Source organism: Maniola hyperantus, chromosome 13, assembly GCF_902806685.2.
Source record: "Maniola hyperantus chromosome 13, iAphHyp1.2, whole genome shotgun sequence".
NCBI lineage: Eukaryota > Metazoa > Arthropoda > Insecta > Lepidoptera > Nymphalidae > Maniola > Maniola hyperantus.
Window position 1 is genome coordinate 14,893,119 of NC_048548.1, and position 22,587 is coordinate 14,915,705.

The window sequence follows — 22,587 nt, forward strand, 5'->3', positions numbered from 1 at the left end:
GTGAAATTAATATCGGATACTGAATTTCGAACTTAATGTTAAGGATTTAAGGTTGATTTTACTCTGGCTTATTTCTTTTACACGGCAAAGAGACCGTATTCGTAGTCTCTGTCGTTGAGACCGACAAAACGTCACATAAGTATGAGTGACAGAGACAACGGTCTACGAAACTCTTTCTAAAGGTCGAAGCACAATATTCCCCGCCAGCTACTGTAAGTTCTTATCTCATATTCAGCACACTGGTATAACGACTGGTGTGAGATGACTCGACGACTTTTCTGGTATCGTATCGTACTCGTAAATACTATGAGGGAATGAACAACTGCGTGTAGTGCTCACGTTAAGCTGTGCGACGCGTTGCAGCATGGGCTGCACCACGTCATCGTGCAGCGTGCTGAGCTTGAGCGCGGCGCGCTGCAAGCTGTCCGCCACCTCGGCGAACCCGCCGCGCGGCGCCAGCGCGCGCGCCGTGCTGCGCAGCTGTGCTGCAAGCCCGTCCAGCGAGAGCGACGTCATGTTGGTCTCCAGCTAATTTCAAATTATTCATCAAACGATTTACAACTTATACCGACCGATTATCAAATTATATTTATAAGAAAATTTCTTTAGATGCGAGTATTCTAATTTTTATTGAGATGGAAATAGTTAATGTCTGCGTCCGGTTTTTAAAATGGCCGCTAAACATAGCAGCTATTTCAAGATCGCCATCTTTTATCGAGACTGATATGTTAAAGTATCAAGAAATGCCATAAATTAAAACATGCAATCAATGTTAATACGAGTAGGTCAATAATTTATTGAGTGCGCCACCACACATGGTTCTTCATTTTACAAATCGCGGTATGCACGTGCGTCCATAACTGTTCGATATGCGTTGTGTGCACGTTGCACGTATGCGCCACGCGCGTGCGCACCTCCGCCGCCACCTGCCCGCGCAGAGCCTGCAGGTCGTACAGCCGGTGCAGCTGCAGGGCCTGCACACACACGTGACTCACCGCGTACAGGATGCGGTCGAAGTTGAAGTCGGACAGGCCCGTCTCCGCCAGCAGGTCGAGCTTGCGGCGCGCGGCGGGCGGCAGGATGCGCAGCGGGCGGCCGCGCGGCGGGTAGTCCGTGCGCAGCGCCGCCACGCGCGTGCGCACCTCCGCCGCCACCTGCCCGCGCAGAGCCTGCAGGTCGTACAGCCGGTGCAGCTGCAGGGCCTGCACACACACACACACTCATATACTCTATCCTATAACTACCAAGGCTAGATGAATTGAACTGGGATTAAATATAGACTATAGGGTGTTGTTTACATTTGTCGTGTATATTGTGGTATCGTCACCACCACCGCCTATACTTGTTAACGTGGAACCTCATTGGTCGGCGATGGTGACATGAACACCGCGGTGGGGTCGTTGACAAGACACGGAAGGAACGCTCGCTACATTGTAACATAGGTTGGTCGCATGCCAGCTATCACAAATTGTGTCGCAAAACATGAGGTAGACTCATTCACTCTGCGACCAACCTACATCGTCACAGTCGCGTCGGTTACTCTGGTCTCCTCATTCCTGAAGTATATGTAAATACCTGGTAGATGGTCTTGTTGCGATGGCAGTTGACCAGCACGTAGGTGAGATTGAAGTCGGGATCCGCTCGCTCGTTGAACAGCATCCGCTCCAGGTCCACGAACCGCTCCACGTCCGCAAACACGCGGTTGTTGCGCGGCTCCCTACAGCGACAGCAAATTACCCTATCATCATCATGATCTACCTATACCCGGCCCACTACTGAGAACAGGTCAGGTATAGTTCACCACGCTTCCTCACCGTTAAAGCAAGAGAAGGTGCGTGTCCGGTCTCGTAGCCCGAATCCCTCGACTGGAAGGCCTACATCTGCCACCACTTCCCCTAACGATAAATTGGTTAAACTATTATGCACTTACTTACAAGTGGGCATCATTACAGAAATACAGTACTAGTGTAAAGTGCAAGCGCTTGTGCATAAATCCAACAAGTCTGCCGTAGTCTGCAGGCGAACATTTTAAATTATTAAGCTGTTAAAGTTTTGGCAACAATTTCCAAAAAGTCACCTTTCGACCAAGGTATGATTCATATATCAAACAAATAAACTTGATAAACTTTTTTATCAAGTTTATTGAACAAGATACATGGCCTGTTACGTTTTTGCTTAGATTTAATTGATATAAGAGTTTATGCTATGGATATTTCCATAGCTTTTACACTATTTGAGTCGTACAAGTTTTTATATGCTCCTACACAAGACCACAGTTCAAATGGGACCTTGGGTTTGTTTAATAGAACAAGCCCAACCACGTCCCTTGGTCACCCTCAACAACTAGGAGTGTAAGATCCCTTACCATCAGCGTATTGGGGCTTTCTTGGGATAATGTATACTATGGGATTCCGGATTTCTTGTCAAACCAAATAAACTTCAACACACGAGTCAGGAATACAAACAACCCGGTTATCGACTGTCAGCTCAATTCAACATTTTGATAAAATATGATGTTATCTCAAGGTTATCTTTTGACATCGAAAAGAGTCAGCGATCTGAGAGTGTTGCGATAAGGATTGTACACTGGAGCTTCGTCACAACTTTGGTGCTAACACTTGAAGGTGATTGCATTGCGTCATATATTATTATATATACATCTTCTTACAACTAGAAAGATTACAATTCGATAGAGTCAAAGCAATGTAGAAAATATTTTGATTGCAATTATTGTAGAGCCAACGAGGCATAGCGTTTTTGACGTTTCCTTGTCAGCAGCTCGATTGCGATAGAATGAGAGCTACAATGTCACGATCTCAATCACCTCTGCTTGGTTTACGCTAGCTCACTATTGGCTACAACGTATTGTTGCAACAAGAATACCATACATTTAGTCAATCGCAACGATTGCGATTATAATAATGATTGATGAATGATAATGATTTAGAGCCTCAATAGCTCAACCGGTATAGGAGTGGACTGTAAACCGAAAGGTCGACGGTTCAAACCCCGCCCGTTGCACTATTGTCGTACCTACTCCTAGCACAAGCCTGACGCTTAATTGGAGCGGAAAGGGGAATATTAGTCATTTAACATAGCTAATATTCTTAAAAAAAAAAAAGATTGATGCAGTTTTCCCGCAATCGAGCAGCAGATATCAAAGTAACATTACTTTGATATCTGCGCACACATGTGCGAGAAGACACATAATATTATTTTGTATGTATCCACAGAGAATTCAACCACAAGAGTACGCATATACAAGGTTTTCGTATCATAAAATCGTAAAAGTCACGTAATCAAGACAATATGCGAACGAGGGTGCCGAACGGGCGCGGGTCGACTTTTATGCTAAGCAACTGCCTAAGCTCGGCGATCGGGGGTGTCCGGCTATAAGCGTCTGTGTATGTAACTGACAGATGTCAAAACGCAATCTCTCGTTGGCTCTATAATACGTATGCTGATTGGTGAGGTGAGAGAGTGAGTGAGTGAGTGAGTGAGTGAGTGAGTGAGTGAGTGAGTGAGTGAGTGAGTGAGTGAGTGAGTGAGTGTGAGAGAGAGAGAGAGAGAGAGAGAGAGAGAGAGAGAGAGAGAGAGAGGGCTCACGTGAGCGGGTCGCAGACCAACCGCTGCAGGCCGACGCCCAGCACGAAGTACAGCAGCAGAAGCAACGCGATGCCGCCGCCCACCAGGAACGTCACGCCCATTCCGCTGTGAAACAAACATTGCCACTGTTGCACCAAATAAAATATAGTTTTAGTAATGTATGAATATATAATATATAGTATAGTATAAATATAGTATAGTATATAATATAATATAATATAGTATGAATGAGGTCGATGAACTTTGTCAGCCCTAGCACAGACTACGGTCTATTTGGGCTGCAAACTGCCAACACCAGTCGCGGCTTTTTGTCTAGTGCTTTGGTCTGGAAGTGTGGTGTGAATTATTCGCTTTTTTTTGTCTAAATAAAAAAATAAAAAAAAAAAAAAATATTTACTACCCTCCAAATCGATTTGCTCGAAGGATTAATGTCTGTTTTCTGCCCCTGGACAAAATAATCGAAAAGTGGCAAACAAATTTTTTACTCAATAGAGGAAGTTAGCGAGGTAGCCTTAGCTAGATATATTTTTTTATGTAACTCCCTAATCCCAATTGTTCAGGGTCACTACCGCTTAAGTTATGAGGATTCGAGACCTGCGCTGCGGGCTGATTCACTAACTCAGTGTCTAATACTGCATGACAGACAGCCACCGAGCTCGTTGGACATTAGATCCGAAGGGCAAATAAGCACGGTGGCTATCATTTATCGTTGACACTGAGTTAGCGCAACTTCAATGTACATGTAGAAGCAAAAATTGTCTTTTACTTTGTAGTGTAGTGGTAGTGTCGGTTTTTCGAAAAGAATTTTCATGTGAGATGTGTATCAGCATAGCGTTGCGGCGTTGTTGCTAGCGTCAACGTAGCAAGTAAAGCTTCCTGCTCACCACGTGAGACACGAGGAGCCGGAGCCCTTGTTGCAGCAGTCGCTAGCGCCGTACGCGTCGGGCCGCTTGCCGCACACGCCGCACAGCAGCCCCCACGTCATGATGCACACGATCTACGACAACAGCATGACATACATATCACTTGTCATGTAGGGTACCGACATAACCGACAAGCCTAATTTGTTATAATCCGTCAAAACAGACGATCTATATGGTATAACGTGCCGCATGCAATATGTAATGTACAAGTAAGCTGTTAGAACTGGCTGTAAACTAAATTGTTTATATTTAAATATGTTCTTATTCTTATTTTTTTTAAGAGTTTTTGTTTTACATTCGATGACATATTTACTTACTTCAAATATATATCTCAAACAGGACGTCCAAGTTTTTCTTTTTACTGATATTTTTCCTATAAATTCTAAATATCCCAACATAAGCAATAACACCACCACCACACCAATGTTCTACAACACTCAAGGAACGATTCACTCCGACACCGCAGCATCCTTAGCAGATGTATACTCACCGCAAGTAGTGCAGCAGCGGCGGTGCGCGTCACGTGCTTGCGGTAGGGTGCGTACCGCCGCAGCATCTCTTGCAGCTGGTCCGGCGCGTCGCTGCCGCCGAGCTGCGCCGTGGCGTTGCCCGCCGCCCACGACACGCTGTCCGCCACGCGCGACAGCCGCTGTCCTGCGGCACGACAACACCACAGCGTCAATACACAGAAACCACGCCCTTTAGCGCATGAGCTGGCTGTACGTCAGGTGTAAGCCTAAGCCCTGAAGTAGGCGCATACTCGAATGATGAAGCCAAGGCCGTCATTTACAAAAATGTATTTTGACTTTTGACTGGAAGTTAAAAAAGACAGTCATGTCAAAGGTATAAATCTGTTTGATTTTAATTGTTTTAAACTACTCACCTAAAACAGTTACAATGAAACAGATTTATTTATTCAGTCTTGCTTTAGGTACTCAAAGCAAGACTGAATAAAAAAAATGTTTTGGCGAATTTAATCGATCGGTATAATTTCTCCGCGGTCTCGCCCCTGTCATCTTGCAGTATTGCTCTTTGTGAACGTCTCCGATGGCCTGCATTCTCCTCGGCACATCGTACCTTCTCCAAGCTGCGTCACATGACCACTGACCTGTGGCAGTGATGGCGTCCCGCACTCGCGGTATGTGCTGGTCGACCGTGCGCTTGATGCCGGAGAACACTTGCAGGCCGGCAGACACCTCCGCACGCATGGCGCCGTCCACCAGCTGCGTCACATGACCACTGACCTGTGGCAGTGATGGCGTCCCGCACTCGCGGTATGTGCTGGTCGACCGTGCGCTTGATGCCGGAGAACACTTGCAGGCCGGCAGACACCTCCGCACGCATGGCGCCGTCCACCAGCTGCGTCACATGACCACTGACCTGTGGCAGTGATGGCGTCCCGCACTCGCGGTATGTGCTGGTCGACCGTGCGCTTGATGCCGGAGAACACTTGCAGGCCGGCAGACACCTCCGCACGCATGGCGCCGTCCACCAGCTGCGTCACATGACCACTGACCTGTGGCAGTGATGGCGTCCCGCACTCGCGGTATGTGCTGGTCGACCGTGCGCTTGATGCCGGAGAACACTTGCAGGCCGGCAGACACCTCCGCACGCATGGCGCCGTCCACCAGCTGCGTCACATGACCACTGACCTGTGGCAGTGATGGCGTCCCGCACTCGCGGTATGTGCTGGTCGACCGTGCGCTTGATGCCGGAGAACACTTGCAGGCCGGCAGACACCTCCGCACGCATGGCGCCGTCCACCAGCTGCGTCACATGACCACTGACCTGTGGCAGTGATGGCGTCCCGCACTCGCGGTATGTGCTGGTCGACCGTGCGCTTGATGCCGGAGAACACTTGCAGGCCGGCAGACACCTCCGCACGCATGGCGCCGTCCACCAGCTGCGTCACATGACCACTGACCTGTGGCAGTGATGGCGTCCCGCACTCGCGGTATGTGCTGGTCGACCGTGCGCTTGATGCCGGAGAACACTTGCAGGCCGGCAGACACCTCCGCACGCATGGCGCCGTCCACCAGCTGCGTCACATGACCACTGACCTGTGGCAGTGATGGCGTCCCGCACTCGCGGTATGTGCTGGTCGACCGTGCGCTTGATGCCGGAGAACACTTGCAGGCCGGCAGACACCTCCGCACGCATGGCGCCGTCCACCAGCTGCGTCACATGACCACTGACCTGTGGCAGTGATGGCGTCCCGCACTCGCGGTATGTGCTGGTCGACCGTGCGCTTGATGCCGGAGAACACTTGCAGGCCGGCAGACACCTCCGCACGCATGGCGCCGTCCACCAGCTGCGTCACATGACCACTGACCTGTGGCAGTGATGGCGTCCCGCACTCGCGGTATGTGCTGGTCGACCGTGCGCTTGATGCCGGAGAACACTTGCAGGCCGGCAGACACCTCCGCACGCATGGCGCCGTCCACCAGCTGCGTCACATGACCACTGACCTGTGGCAGTGATGGCGTCCCGCACTCGCGGTATGTGCTGGTCGACCGTGCGCTTGATGCCGGAGAACACTTGCAGGCCGGCAGACACCTCCGCACGCATGGCGCCGTCCACCAGCTGCGTCACATGACCACTGACCTGTGGCAGTGATGGCGTCCCGCACTCGCGGTATGTGCTGGTCGACCGTGCGCTTGATGCCGGAGAACACTTGCAGGCCGGCAGACACCTCCGCACGCATGGCGCCGTCCACCAGCTGCGTCACATGACCACTGACCTGTGGCAGTGATGGCGTCCCGCACTCGCGGTATGTGCTGGTCGACCGTGCGCTTGATGCCGGAGAACACTTGCAGGCCGGCAGACACCTCCGCACGCATGGCGCCGTCCACCAGCTGCGTCACATGACCACTGACCTGTGGCAGTGATGGCGTCCCGCACTCGCGGTATGTGCTGGTCGACCGTGCGCTTGATGCCGGAGAACACTTGCAGGCCGGCAGACACCTCCGCACGCATGGCGCCGTCCACCAGCTGCGTCACATGACCACTGACCTGTGGCAGTGATGGCGTCCCGCACTCGCGGTATGTGCTGGTCGACCGTGCGCTTGATGCCGGAGAACACTTGCAGGCCGGCAGACACCTCCGCACGCATGGCGCCGTCCACCAGCTGCGTCACATGACCACTGACCTGTGGCAGTGATGGCGTCCCGCACTCGCGGTATGTGCTGGTCGACCGTGCGCTTGATGCCGGAGAACACTTGCAGGCCGGCAGACACCTCCGCACGCATGGCGCCGTCCACCAGCTGCGTCACATGACCACTGACCTGTGGCAGTGATGGCGTCCCGCACTCGCGGTATGTGCTGGTCGACCGTGCGCTTGATGCCGGAGAACACTTGCAGGCCGGCAGACACCTCCGCACGCATGGCGCCGTCCACCAGCTGCGTCACATGACCACTGACCTGTGGCAGTGATGGCGTCCCGCACTCGCGGTATGTGCTGGTCGACCGTGCGCTTGATGCCGGAGAACACTTGCAGGCCGGCAGACACCTCCGCACGCATGGCGCCGTCCACCAGCTGCGTCACATGACCACTGACCTGTGGCAGTGATGGCGTCCCGCACTCGCGGTATGTGCTGGTCGACCGTGCGCTTGATGCCGGAGAACACTTGCAGGCCGGCAGACACCTCCGCACGCATGGCGCCGTCCACCAGCTGCGTCACATGACCACTGACCTGTGGCAGTGATGGCGTCCCGCACTCGCGGTATGTGCTGGTCGACCGTGCGCTTGATGCCGGAGAACACTTGCAGGCCGGCAGACACCTCCGCACGCATGGCGCCGTCCACCAGCTGCGTCACATGACCACTGACCTGTGGCAGTGATGGCGTCCCGCACTCGCGGTATGTGCTGGTCGACCGTGCGCTTGATGCCGGAGAACACTTGCAGGCCGGCAGACACCTCCGCACGCATGGCGCCGTCCACCAGCTGCGTCACATGACCACTGACCTGTGGCAGTGATGGCGTCCCGCACTCGCGGTATGTGCTGGTCGACCGTGCGCTTGATGCCGGAGAACACTTGCAGGCCGGCAGACACCTCCGCACGCATGGCGCCGTCCACCAGCTGCGTCACATGACCACTGACCTGTGGCAGTGATGGCGTCCCGCACTCGCGGTATGTGCTGGTCGACCGTGCGCTTGATGCCGGAGAACACTTGCAGGCCGGCAGACACCTCCGCACGCATGGCGCCGTCCACCAGCTGCGTCACATGACCACTGACCTGTGGCAGTGATGGCGTCCCGCACTCGCGGTATGTGCTGGTCGACCGTGCGCTTGATGCCGGAGAACACTTGCAGGCCGGCAGACACCTCCGCACGCATGGCGCCGTCCACCAGCTGCGTCACATGACCACTGACCTGTGGCAGTGATGGCGTCCCGCACTCGCGGTATGTGCTGGTCGACCGTGCGCTTGATGCCGGAGAACACTTGCAGGCCGGCAGACACCTCCGCACGCATGGCGCCGTCCACCAGCTGCGTCACATGACCACTGACCTGTGGCAGTGATGGCGTCCCGCACTCGCGGTATGTGCTGGTCGACCGTGCGCTTGATGCCGGAGAACACTTGCAGGCCGGCAGACACCTCCGCACGCATGGCGCCGTCCACCAGCTGCGTCACATGACCACTGACCTGTGGCAGTGATGGCGTCCCGCACTCGCGGTATGTGCTGGTCGACCGTGCGCTTGATGCCGGAGAACACTTGCAGGCCGGCAGACACCTCCGCACGCATGGCGCCGTCCACCAGCTGCGTCACATGACCACTGACCTGTGGCAGTGATGGCGTCCCGCACTCGCGGTATGTGCTGGTCGACCGTGCGCTTGATGCCGGAGAACACTTGCAGGCCGGCAGACACCTCCGCACGCATGGCGCCGTCCACCAGCTGCGTCACATGACCACTGACCTGTGGCAGTGATGGCGTCCCGCACTCGCGGTATGTGCTGGTCGACCGTGCGCTTGATGCCGGAGAACACTTGCAGGCCGGCAGACACCTCCGCACGCATGGCGCCGTCCACCAGCTGCGTCACATGACCACTGACCTGTGGCAGTGATGGCGTCCCGCACTCGCGGTATGTGCTGGTCGACCGTGCGCTTGATGCCGGAGAACACTTGCAGGCCGGCAGACACCTCCGCACGCATGGCGCCGTCCACCAGCTGCGTCACATGACCACTGACCTGTGGCAGTGATGGCGTCCCGCACTCGCGGTATGTGCTGGTCGACCGTGCGCTTGATGCCGGAGAACACTTGCAGGCCGGCAGACACCTCCGCACGCATGGCGCCGTCCACCAGCTGCGTCACATGACCACTGACCTGTGGCAGTGATGGCGTCCCGCACTCGCGGTATGTGCTGGTCGACCGTGCGCTTGATGCCGGAGAACACTTGCAGGCCGGCAGACACCTCCGCACGCATGGCGCCGTCCACCAGCTGCGTCACATGACCACTGACCTGTGGCAGTGATGGCGTCCCGCACTCGCGGTATGTGCTGGTCGACCGTGCGCTTGATGCCGGAGAACACTTGCAGGCCGGCAGACACCTCCGCACGCATGGCGCCGTCCACCAGCTGCGTCACATGACCACTGACCTGTGGCAGTGATGGCGTCCCGCACTCGCGGTATGTGCTGGTCGACCGTGCGCTTGATGCCGGAGAACACTTGCAGGCCGGCAGACACCTCCGCACGCATGGCGCCGTCCACCAGCTGCGTCACATGACCACTGACCTGTGGCAGTGATGGCGTCCCGCACTCGCGGTATGTGCTGGTCGACCGTGCGCTTGATGCCGGAGAACACTTGCAGGCCGGCAGACACCTCCGCACGCATGGCGCCGTCCACCAGCTGCGTCACATGACCACTGACCTGTGGCAGTGATGGCGTCCCGCACTCGCGGTATGTGCTGGTCGACCGTGCGCTTGATGCCGGAGAACACTTGCAGGCCGGCAGACACCTCCGCACGCATGGCGCCGTCCACCAGCTGCGTCACATGACCACTGACCTGTGGCAGTGATGGCGTCCCGCACTCGCGGTATGTGCTGGTCGACCGTGCGCTTGATGCCGGAGAACACTTGCAGGCCGGCAGACACCTCCGCACGCATGGCGCCGTCCACCAGCTGCGTCACATGACCACTGACCTGTGGCAGTGATGGCGTCCCGCACTCGCGGTATGTGCTGGTCGACCGTGCGCTTGATGCCGGAGAACACTTGCAGGCCGGCAGACACCTCCGCACGCATGGCGCCGTCCACCAGCTGCGTCACATGACCACTGACCTGTGGCAGTGATGGCGTCCCGCACTCGCGGTATGTGCTGGTCGACCGTGCGCTTGATGCCGGAGAACACTTGCAGGCCGGCAGACACCTCCGCACGCATGGCGCCGTCCACCAGCTGCGTCACATGACCACTGACCTGTGGCAGTGATGGCGTCCCGCACTCGCGGTATGTGCTGGTCGACCGTGCGCTTGATGCCGGAGAACACTTGCAGGCCGGCAGACACCTCCGCACGCATGGCGCCGTCCACCAGCTGCGTCACATGACCACTGACCTGTGGCAGTGATGGCGTCCCGCACTCGCGGTATGTGCTGGTCGACCGTGCGCTTGATGCCGGAGAACACTTGCAGGCCGGCAGACACCTCCGCACGCATGGCGCCGTCCACCAGCTGCGTCACATGACCACTGACCTGTGGCAGTGATGGCGTCCCGCACTCGCGGTATGTGCTGGTCGACCGTGCGCTTGATGCCGGAGAACACTTGCAGGCCGGCAGACACCTCCGCACGCATGGCGCCGTCCACCAGCTGCGTCACATGACCACTGACCTGTGGCAGTGATGGCGTCCCGCACTCGCGGTATGTGCTGGTCGACCGTGCGCTTGATGCCGGAGAACACTTGCAGGCCGGCAGACACCTCCGCACGCATGGCGCCGTCCACCAGCTGCGTCACATGACCACTGACCTGTGGCAGTGATGGCGTCCCGCACTCGCGGTATGTGCTGGTCGACCGTGCGCTTGATGCCGGAGAACACTTGCAGGCCGGCAGACACCTCCGCACGCATGGCGCCGTCCACCAGCTGCGTCACATGACCACTGACCTGTGGCAGTGATGGCGTCCCGCACTCGCGGTATGTGCTGGTCGACCGTGCGCTTGATGCCGGAGAACACTTGCAGGCCGGCAGACACCTCCGCACGCATGGCGCCGTCCACCAGCTGCGTCACATGACCACTGACCTGTGGCAGTGATGGCGTCCCGCACTCGCGGTATGTGCTGGTCGACCGTGCGCTTGATGCCGGAGAACACTTGCAGGCCGGCAGACACCTCCGCACGCATGGCGCCGTCCACCAGCTGCGTCACATGACCACTGACCTGTGGCAGTGATGGCGTCCCGCACTCGCGGTATGTGCTGGTCGACCGTGCGCTTGATGCCGGAGAACACTTGCAGGCCGGCAGACACCTCCGCACGCATGGCGCCGTCCACCAGCTGCGTCACGTTGTTGAGGAGCTCCGACACATTCGGGATCTGCAACAACCAACAACATGGCCAAGTGAGCGCCCGCCCCTGCAGTGACTTTAGCGGGCAAGTGCGAGTATAGACTCGCACTTGCCATAGCATAGGCTAACGTTAATGGAAACAGATCACTTTGTTGACCGTCCATCTGTCTCTCTGTTCATAGTGTTCATGTGTCAGGGCTCCTTCAGTGAATTCTGGACCTTGGATTGACGACTTTATTTAATTAATACCGGGAATTGATACCAATCTGTCCATTCCAAGATGTCAGAGTGATTTGCTGTAAAATTGATCATGTAGTAACGCAACATGATTCATTCGAACCAAAACAAATATCGCGAGAACAAGTGCAAATAGGAACAAACAATGATGGCGTCACTTACCGTCGGGAAATATTTGTCGAGCATCTGTTCCGTGACAGCATGACAGCAGAAAGTACAAACACATCATCAGTTTATTATTTATTAGTGAAAAAAACTATGCGATCCCAAAGAAGTTTTAGTAAAACTAGCTTATGCCTACGACATCGTCCGTGTGGACTACACAAATTTAAAACCCCTACTTTACCCCATTAGGGGGTGAGTTTTCAAAAATCCTTTTTCAGCGGATGTCTATGTTATAATAACTATCTGCATACCAAATTTCAGCTCGATTCATCCAACAGTTTGAGTTGTGCGTTGATAGATTAGTCAGTCAGTCAATCAGCTTTTCCTTTTACATATTTAGATAATGATGACGATGAGAAAAGAGAAGATGAATGTAGACAGAGATAGAATGCAATGATCAAATAACGAAGTGAAACTTGGTAAGGCGGATGAGGCTGAAAGGCGAGGCGAGGTGGTTACCTTGTCGTACTGGATGTCGGTGCCGAGCCGGCCGACCTCGTACTTCTCCTGCAGCTGGACGCACTGCGGCTCCTGGCAGCGCGCCAGCGTGCGCAGCAGCTGCGTCTTCACCTGCCGCAGACCTGCCCACAACCATTACAGGGCTACATAAATTTTAGAATAAAAGCAAACTTTCTTAGAAATACCTTCAGAAATCATTTGTTATTGGAATACAGAGAATATAATTGATCATAAACAGTCAAAGGGATACGAAGCTGAATAGTGTTGCAATTTGTAAAAGAGGAAAGTTATATCACGTTTATTTATGTAGTTTTGTTCTCCTGACCTGATTTCGGGCACAGCAGCATAGGAGTATTACAGTGCACAAGCGTATGCGCAAACAAACAATTGTTCCGGCGCTTCTGCTTAGGGCCTTTTTGCTTACATACCCAAGTGGTGGACACCAGTGTGACCTACCTCTAGGGACATAGAGTAAGTATATTACATGCAAGGGGTTCGACGAAGACGTCGATACAGACCAATCCCAGCTGATCTACGTAGTTGGGGCCCTATGTTGAAGAGTCGTCGTGGTCGTCATTTACTGCGACTACTGTGTGTCTCTTTATACTGTGCTTTAGGTTACTGGAACTAGAGCACCGCCTCAACACTACACTACTGACCAGTGTTGAGCTCTTCGGCCTTGGTCCTCAAGTCCTCCGTGGCGCGCTGCACCTCCCTCAGCTCGGCCGGCACCCGCTCCAGCTGCTCCACCATGTGGCTCAGCTTCTGCACCGAGGTGGCGCTCGTGAACTCGTCCAGCTGGCGCAGCACGAACTGGCCGCTGGAGGTGAGCGTGGCGTTGAGCTGCGCCTCCAGCTCGCGGTAGTTGTCGACGAGCAGGTGGCGCGCGTGCGCCTGCGTGCTGTTGAGGAAGGTGCAGGCGTCCTTGATGCCGGCGCGCAGCGCGGCGGGCGCGGCGGCGGCCCCGCTCTCCATCTGCGAGTCGGTGGCGAACGCGCACACCACGCCGAACCTGGCGGAACGTCACAATGGAGTTGAGAGTGGGGTACTCCACCTTCATGTGTACTTTTTTGTTTCTGATAGTAAAATAGAAAATTAAACTAGATCTTATGTTCCTAACTAGTCAGACCTGAATTAAGTATGAATGTGTCAGTAAAGATCGTTAGGCAAAGGTCGTAGGTTTATCCTTTGACTTCATTTCCTGAACTAGTTAGCATTGGAATGAAGCTGCACAGATAATGTAGAGCTCGTTCAGGATATACTCACAGGAACAGCGTGAGGAGCGCGATGAAGAGGATCGCGAGGATGCCCTTGAGGCAGGCGTCGTACTTGCGGTCGAAGGGCCTCCGCCGCCGCCCCACGCGGCACCACTGGCAGCAGCACCAGAACAGCCTGCAACACACGACCACTCTATTTGTCGCACGTGTTGTGTAACAGTTCAACTCACTTAGCGGATACGAATGGCTTCATTGTGAGTGCAGGAGGATCAGCGCGAATCGCCACACCACACGAGTAGATATTATAGACCCGAGGGGAAGCTTCACACTAGCTCACGCACACCACGACGTGCCACGGACGCTCCGTGCGGCCAGCTTGGCGGCAAACGGAGCGTCCGTGACACGTCGTGGTGTGCGTGAGCTGCGCTAGAGTGAGTGAACCTACAGCCAGCCGCTAGTATGAAGCTTCCCCTCTGGTCTATATTATCTACTCGTGTGGCCACACTAAGGGCTCTTTTCTGGAGACCCGTGGAGCGTCATATGGTCAAGTATGAGAGCGTTTATGCAGAAGTGTTTGAAGTGTGCGCCACTCCTCGCGCGGAGACGCGAACTCCACGTGTCCGTCCGACACCGACCTGCTCCTGCAAGCTGCGGCAACTCACCCCGCCAGCGGCAGTATGGCGACGAGCAGCGCCACGATGACGACGACCGCGGTGGGGCCCGCGTAGTGCGCCAGCAGCGTGCGCCACTCCTCGCGCGGAGACGCGAACTCCACGTGTCCGTCCGACACCGACCTGCTCCTGCAAGCTGCGGCAACTCACCCCGCCAGCGGCAGTATGGCGACGAGCAGCGCCACGATGACGACGACCGCGGTGGGGCCCGCGTAGTGCGCCAGCAGCGTGCGCCACTCCTCGCGCGGAGACGCGAACTCCACGTGTCCGTCCGACACCGACCTGCTCCTGCAAGCTGCGGCAACTCACCCCGCCAGCGGCAGTATGGCGACGAGCAGCGCCACGATGACGACGACCGCGGTGGGGCCCGCGTAGTGCGCCAGCAGCGTGCGCCACTCCTCGCGCGGAGACGCGAACTCCACGTGTCCGTCCGACACCGACCTGCTCCTGCAAGCTGCGGCAACTCACCCCGCCAGCGGCAGTATGGCGACGAGCAGCGCCACGATGACGACGACCGCGGTGGGGCCCGCGTAGTGCGCCAGCAGCGTGCGCCACTCCTCGCGCGGAGACGCGAACTCCACGTGTCCGTCCGACACCGACCTGCTCCTGCAAGCTGCGGCAACTCACCCCGCCAGCGGCAGTATGGCGACGAGCAGCGCCACGATGACGACGACCGCGGTGGGGCCCGCGTAGTGCGCCAGCAGCGTGCGCCACTCCTCGCGCGGAGACGCGAACTCCACGTGTCCGTCCGACACCGACCTGCTCCTGCAAGCTGCGGCAACTCACCCCGCCAGCGGCAGTATGGCGACGAGCAGCGCCACGATGACGACGACCGCGGTGGGGCCCGCGTAGTGCGCCAGCAGCGTGCGCCACTCCTCGCGCGGAGACGCGAACTCCACGTGTCCGTCCGACACCGACCTGCTCCTGCAAGCTGCGGCAACTCACCCCGCCAGCGGCAGTATGGCGACGAGCAGCGCCACGATGACGACGACCGCGGTGGGGCCCGCGTAGTGCGCCAGCAGCGTGCGCCACTCCTCGCGCGGAGACGCGAACTCCACGTGTCCGTCCGACACCGACCTGCTCCTGCAAGCTGCGGCAACTCACCCCGCCAGCGGCAGTATGGCGACGAGCAGCGCCACGATGACGACGACCGCGGTGGGGCCCGCGTAGTGCGCCAGCAGCGTGCGCCACTCCTCGCGCGGAGACGCGAACTCCACGTGTCCGTCCGACACCGACCTGCTCCTGCAAGCTGCGGCAACTCACCCCGCCAGCGGCAGTATGGCGACGAGCAGCGCCACGATGACGACGACCGCGGTGGGGCCCGCGTAGTGCGCCAGCAGCGTGCGCCACTCCTCGCGCGGAGACGCGAACTCCACGTGTCCGTCCGACACCGACCTGCTCCTGCAAGCTGCGGCAACTCACCCCGCCAGCGGCAGTATGGCGACGAGCAGCGCCACGATGACGACGACCGCGGTGGGGCCCGCGTAGTGCGCCAGCAGCGTGCGCCACTCCTCGCGCGGAGACGCGAACTCCACGTGTCCGTCCGACACCGACCTGCTCCTGCAAGCTGCGGCAACTCACCCCGCCAGCGGCAGTATGGCGACGAGCAGCGCCACGATGACGACGACCGCGGTGGGGCCCGCGTAGTGCGCCAGCAGCGTGCGGCCACTCCTCGCGCGGAGACGCGAACTCCACGTGTCCGTCCGACACCGACCTGCTCCTGCAAGCTGCGGCAACTCACCCCGCCAGCGGCAGTATGGCGACGAGCAGCGCCACGATGACGACGACCGCGGTGGGGCCCGCGTAGTGCGCCAGCAGCGTGCGCCACTCCTCGCGCGGAGACGCGAACTCCACGTGTCCGTCCGACACCGACCTGCTCCTGCAAGCTGCGGCAACTTACCCCGCCAGCGGCAGTATGGCGACGAGCAGCGCCACGATGACGACGACCGCGGTGGGGCCCGCGTAGTGCGCCAGCAGCGTGCGCCACTCCTCGCGCGGAGACGCGAACTCCACGTGTCCGTCCGACACCGACCTGCTCCTGCAAGCTGCGGCAACTCACCCCGCCAGCGGCAGTATGGCGACGAGCAGCGCCACGATGACGACGACCGCGGTGGGGCCCGCGTAGTGCGCCAGCAGCGTGCGGCCACTCCTCGCGCGGAGACGCGAACTCCACGTGTCCGTCCGACACCGACCTGCTCCTGCAAGCTGCGGCAACTCACCCCGCCAGCGGCAGTATGGCGACGAGCAGCGCCACGATGACGACGACCGCGGTGGGGCCCGCGTAGTGCGCCAGCAGCGTGCGCCACTCCTCGCGCGGAGACGCGAACTCCACGTGTCCGTCCGACACCGACCTGCTCCTGCAAGCTGCGGCAACTCACCCCGCCAGCGGCAGTATGGCGACGAGCAGCGCCACGATGACGACGACCGCGGTGGGGCCCGCGTAGTGCGCCAGCAGCGTGCGCCACTCCTCGCGCGGAGACGCGAACTCCACGTGTCCGTCCGACACCGACCTGCTCCTGCAAGCTGCGGCAACTCACCCCGCCAGCGGCAGTATGGCGACGAGCAGCGCCACGATGACGACGACCGCGGTGGGGCCCGCGTAGTGCGCCAGCAGCGTGCGCCACTCCTCGCGCGGAGACGCGAACTCCACGTGTCCGTCCGACACCGACCTGCTCCTGCAAGCTGCGGCAACTCACCCCGCCAGCGGCAGTATGGCGACGAGCAGCGCCACGATGACGACGACCGCGGTGGGGCCCGCGTAGTGCGCCAGCAGCGTGCGCCACTCCTCGCGCGGAGACGCGAACTCCACGTGTCCGTCCGACACCGACCTGCTCCTGCAAGCTGCGGCAACTCACCCCGCCAGCGGCAGTATGGCGACGAGCAGCGCCACGATGACGACGACCGCGGTGGGGCCCGCGTAGTGCGCCAGCAGCGTGCGGCCACTCCTCGCGCGGAGACGCGAACTCCACGTGTCCGTCCGACACCGACCTGCTCCTGCAAGCTGCGGCAACTCACCCCGCCAGCGGCAGTATGGCGACGAGCAGCGCCACGATGACGACGACCGCGGTGGGGCCCGCGTAGTGCGCCAGCAGCGTGCGCCACTCCTCGCGCGGAGACGCGAACTCCACGTGTCCGTCCGACACCGACCTGCTCCTGCAAGCTGCGGCAACTCACCCCGCCAGCGGCAGTATGGCGACGAGCAGCGCCACGATGACGACGACCGCGGTGGGGCCCGCGTAGTGCGCCAGCAGCGTGCGCCACTCCTCGCGCGGAGACGCGAACTCCACGTGTCCGTCCGACACCGACCTGCTCCTGCAAGCTGCGGCAACTCACCCCGCCAGCGGCAGTATGGCGACGAGCAGCGCCACGATGACGACGACCGCGGTGGGGCCCGCGTAGTGCGCCAGCAGCGTGCGCCACTCCTCGCGCGGAGACGCGAACTCCACGTGTCCGTCCGACACCGACCTGCTCCTGCAAGCTGCGGCAACTCACCCCGCCAGCGGCAGTATGGCGACGAGCAGCGCCACGATGACGACGACCGCGGTGGGGCCCGCGTAGTGCGCCAGCAGCGTGCGCCACTCCTCGCGCGGAGACGCGAACTCCACGTGTCCGTCCGACACCGACCTGCTCCTGCAAGCTGCGGCAACTCACCCCGCCAGCGGCAGTATGGCGACGAGCAGCGCCACGATGACGACGACCGCGGTGGGGCCCGCGTAGTGCGCCAGCAGCGTGCGCCACTCCTCGCGCGGAGACGCGAACTCCACGTGTCCGTCCGACACCGACCTGCTCCTGCAAGCTGCGGCAACTCACCCCGCCAGCGGCAGTATGGCGACGAGCAGCGCCACGATGACGACGACCGCGGTGGGGCCCGCGTAGTGCGCCAGCAGCGTGCGCCACTCCTCGCGCGGAGACGCGAACTCCACGTGTCCGTCCGACACCGACCTGCTCCTGCAAGCTGCGGCAACTCACCCCGCCAGCGGCAGTATGGCGACGAGCAGCGCCACGATGACGACGACCGCGGTGGGGCCCGCGTAGTGCGCCAGCAGCGTGCGCCACTCCTCGCGCGGAGACGCGAACTCCACGTGTCCGTCCGACACCGACCTGCTCCTGCAAGCTGCGGCAACTCACCCCGCCAGCGGCAGTATGGCGACGAGCAGCGCCACGATGACGACGACCGCGGTGGGGCCCGCGTAGTGCGCCAGCAGCGTGCGCCACTCCTCGCGCGGAGACGCGAACTCCACGTGTCCGTCCGACACCGACCTGCTCCTGCAAGCTGCGGCAACTCACCCCGCCAGCGGCAGTATGGCGACGAGCAGCGCCACGATGACGACGACCGCGGTGGGGCCCGCGTAGTGCGCCAGCAGCGTGCGCCACTCCTCGCGCGGAGACGCGAACTCCACGTGTCCGTCCGACACCGACCTGCTCCTGCAAGCTGCGGCAACTCACCCCGCCAGCGGCAGTATGGCGACGAGCAGCGCCACGATGACGACGACCGCGGTGGGGCCCGCGTAGTGCGCCAGCAGCGTGCGCCACTCCTCGCGCGGAGACGCGAACTCCACGTGTCCGTCCGACACCGACCTGCTCCTGCAAGCTGCGGCAACTCACCCCGCCAGCGGCAGTATGGCGACGAGCAGCGCCACGATGACGACGACCGCGGTGGGGCCCGCGTAGTGCGCCAGCAGCGTGCGCCACTCCTCGCGCGGAGACGCGAACTCCACGTGTCCGTCCGACACCGACCTGCTCCTGCAAGCTGCGGCAACTCACCCCGCCAGCGGCAGTATGGCGACGAGCAGCGCCACGATGACGACGACCGCGGTGGGGCCCGCGTAGTGCGCCAGCAGCGTGCGCCACTCCTCGCGCGGAGACGCGAACTCCACGTGTCCGTCCGACACCGACCTGCTCCTGCAAGCTGCGGCAACTCACCCCGCCAGCGGCAGTATGGCGACGAGCAGCGCCACGATGACGACGACCGCGGTGGGGCCCGCGTAGTGCGCCAGCAGCGTGCGCCACTCCTCGCGCGGAGACGCGAACTCCACGTGTCCGTCCGACACCGACCTGCTCCTGCAAGCTGCGGCAACTCACCCCGCCAGCGGCAGTATGGCGACGAGCAGCGCCACGATGACGACGACCGCGGTGGGGCCCGCGTAGTGCGCCAGCAGCGTGCGCCACTCCTCGCGCGGAGACGCGAACTCCACGTGTCCGTCCGACACCGACCTGCTCCTGCAAGCTGCGGCAACTCACCCCGCCAGCGGCAGTATGGCGACGAGCAGCGCCACGATGACGACGACCGCGGTGGGGCCCGCGTAGTGCGCCAGCAGCGTGCGCCACTCCTCGCGCGGAGACGCGAACTCCACGTGTCCGTCCGACACCGACACCATGCCTGTGGACAACCAAACACCGCGTGTCACAACCACTGACATCAGTAACATTGTAGGCACAACTAGGTACGAGGGAGGACGTGATCAAATGACGAGATCCGTAGGAAAACCAGAGTAACCGACGTAGCTCAACGGGTTGCAAAGCTAAAGAGACAATGGGCAAGACACAAAGTTAGAAAACCGTTGTGGTTCCAAGGTGCTGGAACGACGAGCTCCCACCGCAAGGCACAGTGTACAATCCTACAAGTCTATAGCCAAATAGCACTTCTAGAACATACTTAGAAGTGTGACGTTCTAGAGAACGTTTTTCATTCCGAGTTAGATTTACACGTATAGCTGAGTGATGTCGTGTGACGTGTCTCGTAATGCGAAGGAGCCAGGATGGAGATACGGGAAGGGACAACGACACGCAGCTATTCGGGTTGTCTTTCCGGGCCGGATGACGTATATCACGCTCACGGAGGTCCGAGACCACCTCCCGACTTCGAGCAACGGAAGGAACAATATCACCAATTGTACAATACATTCTACAAGTACAAGAGTACAACTACAAGAGACCTATGTCAGCAGTGGACGTCTATTGGTTGATGATGATGATGATGATGAATACCTACTTACAAATACGCGGCAGAAAGTAATGTGCATCGGCCTTTAGAATGACATTCGGCTTTGTAGAGCGTTGTTCTCTGCACTCATGCCACCTACATGACGTTTTGTCTGTCTCAACGACAGAGACAATGCTCTACAAATCTGCTATCTCCTTCTAAAGGTCGATGTACATTTCTTTCTGCCGCGTACTATACACACATTTTCCACTTTTTATTTCCTTTATGCATAACGGAGAAGTGGAAATGGCTCCACGTTCACGAATTTGACGACCTCCCTGGCACAGTGGTAAGCGCTGTGTCTATTAGTGGGAGGTCCCGGGTTCGATTCCTGGCAGGAATTAGGGTAGTATATAATTTCTAAATTTCTGGTCTGGTCTGGTGGGAGGCTTCGGCCGTGCCGCCAAGCGATTTAGCGCTTCGGTACGATGCTGTGTAGAAACCAAAAGGGCATAGGTTTATTTAAAAAAAAACTGCCATACCCCTTCCAGGTTAGCCCGCTTCGATCTTAGACTGCATCGTCACTTACCACCAGGTGAGCGTGCAGTCAAGGGCTAACTTGTATCTGAATAAAATAAAATATAAACCAAAAAAATACCAAACATTGACTTACACTAACAAGTTATGCATATTATTTAGCTTAATGATTTCCATGATGATAACCGGATATGGGCACTGGGCACTGGGCACTGGTTTGTGGCCCGCGTCCGGTGCGAAACGAGACCCCGTCACCTTGTTTCTGCTTTGGTGCTTTAATATTGATTCAAGATCAAGATTCGAGATTCTATAAGATATGTATTTGCAGAACATTATTTGTATTTAGTGTGCTAGTAGTAGTTAGTAGTACTGTTTGGTTATGAAAACGAAAACTTGACATTTTATTTCTCAAAACAGAACGTATTTAAAAAAAATCAAGATAATGACCGAACAACAGTTAGCTCGAGAGAAGCAACAACTACATATCACTATCAAGTATCAAGTAGTAAGTATAGGGCTATAAAGTTAACTGCACACTAACCAGTGCCAACACCAGCTCGACGTTGCGTCAGGGTTAATGAGCAGTTAGTTATTTAATACGACGAGTTATCGCCCGCGCCGCCGGCCCAACGCTTCAATTGCATCACTTATATATTTTCGTAAGGACAGGGCCATTGAACAAGCAAAATGGCACCGACTCATTGGTCCTAAAATGTTTATTTAGCACCAATGCAACTCAGTGACGTTTGGATTTCAAACGGGTCCTTCATTAGTACTAAGAGGTGGCGCTGATTTATTTGTTCCAAAACCGTGAAAAATTTTGTTCGCTTGAGCAATCTTGTGATTACATCGATGTTCAATTGCCTCTCATTACGCGTGCTCCAATAACGACAGCGTCTCAAGCGTTCGGAATGAGCCCCAAGTGGCAACACGTAGAGCGTATAATGAGACAGAGCGGATAATGGGCCAGCGATGTCCGTTTTGAGCCAATAAAGTGTCCGTCTGCTGCCAGCGGATGTATGTTACGATACTTGCGTTTACACATCGTTTTGCCCTTTTAATTAAAACGACGACGCGACGCTGAAATCTTCGCATACAGTAACTTACATTATTCTAGTTTTTACCTGATTGCGACGAAGCCTAAAGGAGGGTTATGTTTTGACCTGTATGTACGTCGGACGTAACTACACACGGCTCAACCGATTTTGATAAACGATACGTAATGTAGTCCTATAACGCGAGTGTTACTGGATACATGCAATCTTTAAAAAATCAAAATGGTGGGATTTTATTCGATTTAATGTGTGGGGTAAAAGAGATGCAGTGCAAATCGCAGTTTTAAAAGAAACTTTTTAAGTG

At 57.5% G+C, this 22,587-nt stretch overlaps 1 protein-coding gene across 1 annotated transcript in view; it reads right to left on the bottom strand.

Moving 5' to 3' along the window:
* The window catches only part of LOC117987922 (prominin-like protein), a 108,806-nt gene that overhangs the window by 27,999 nt on the left and 58,220 nt on the right, over window positions 1–22,587 (bottom strand). Inside the window, 10 exon segments of the mRNA XM_069502629.1 lie at window positions 340–528; window positions 996–1,202; window positions 1,576–1,717; window positions 3,607–3,711; window positions 4,491–4,603; window positions 5,020–5,183; window positions 11,894–12,047; window positions 12,881–13,002; window positions 13,540–13,892; window positions 14,147–14,272. Of these exon segments, the coding sequence (XP_069358730.1) occupies window positions 340–528; window positions 996–1,202; window positions 1,576–1,717; window positions 3,607–3,711; window positions 4,491–4,603; window positions 5,020–5,183; window positions 11,894–12,047; window positions 12,881–13,002; window positions 13,540–13,892; window positions 14,147–14,272 (1,675 nt within the window).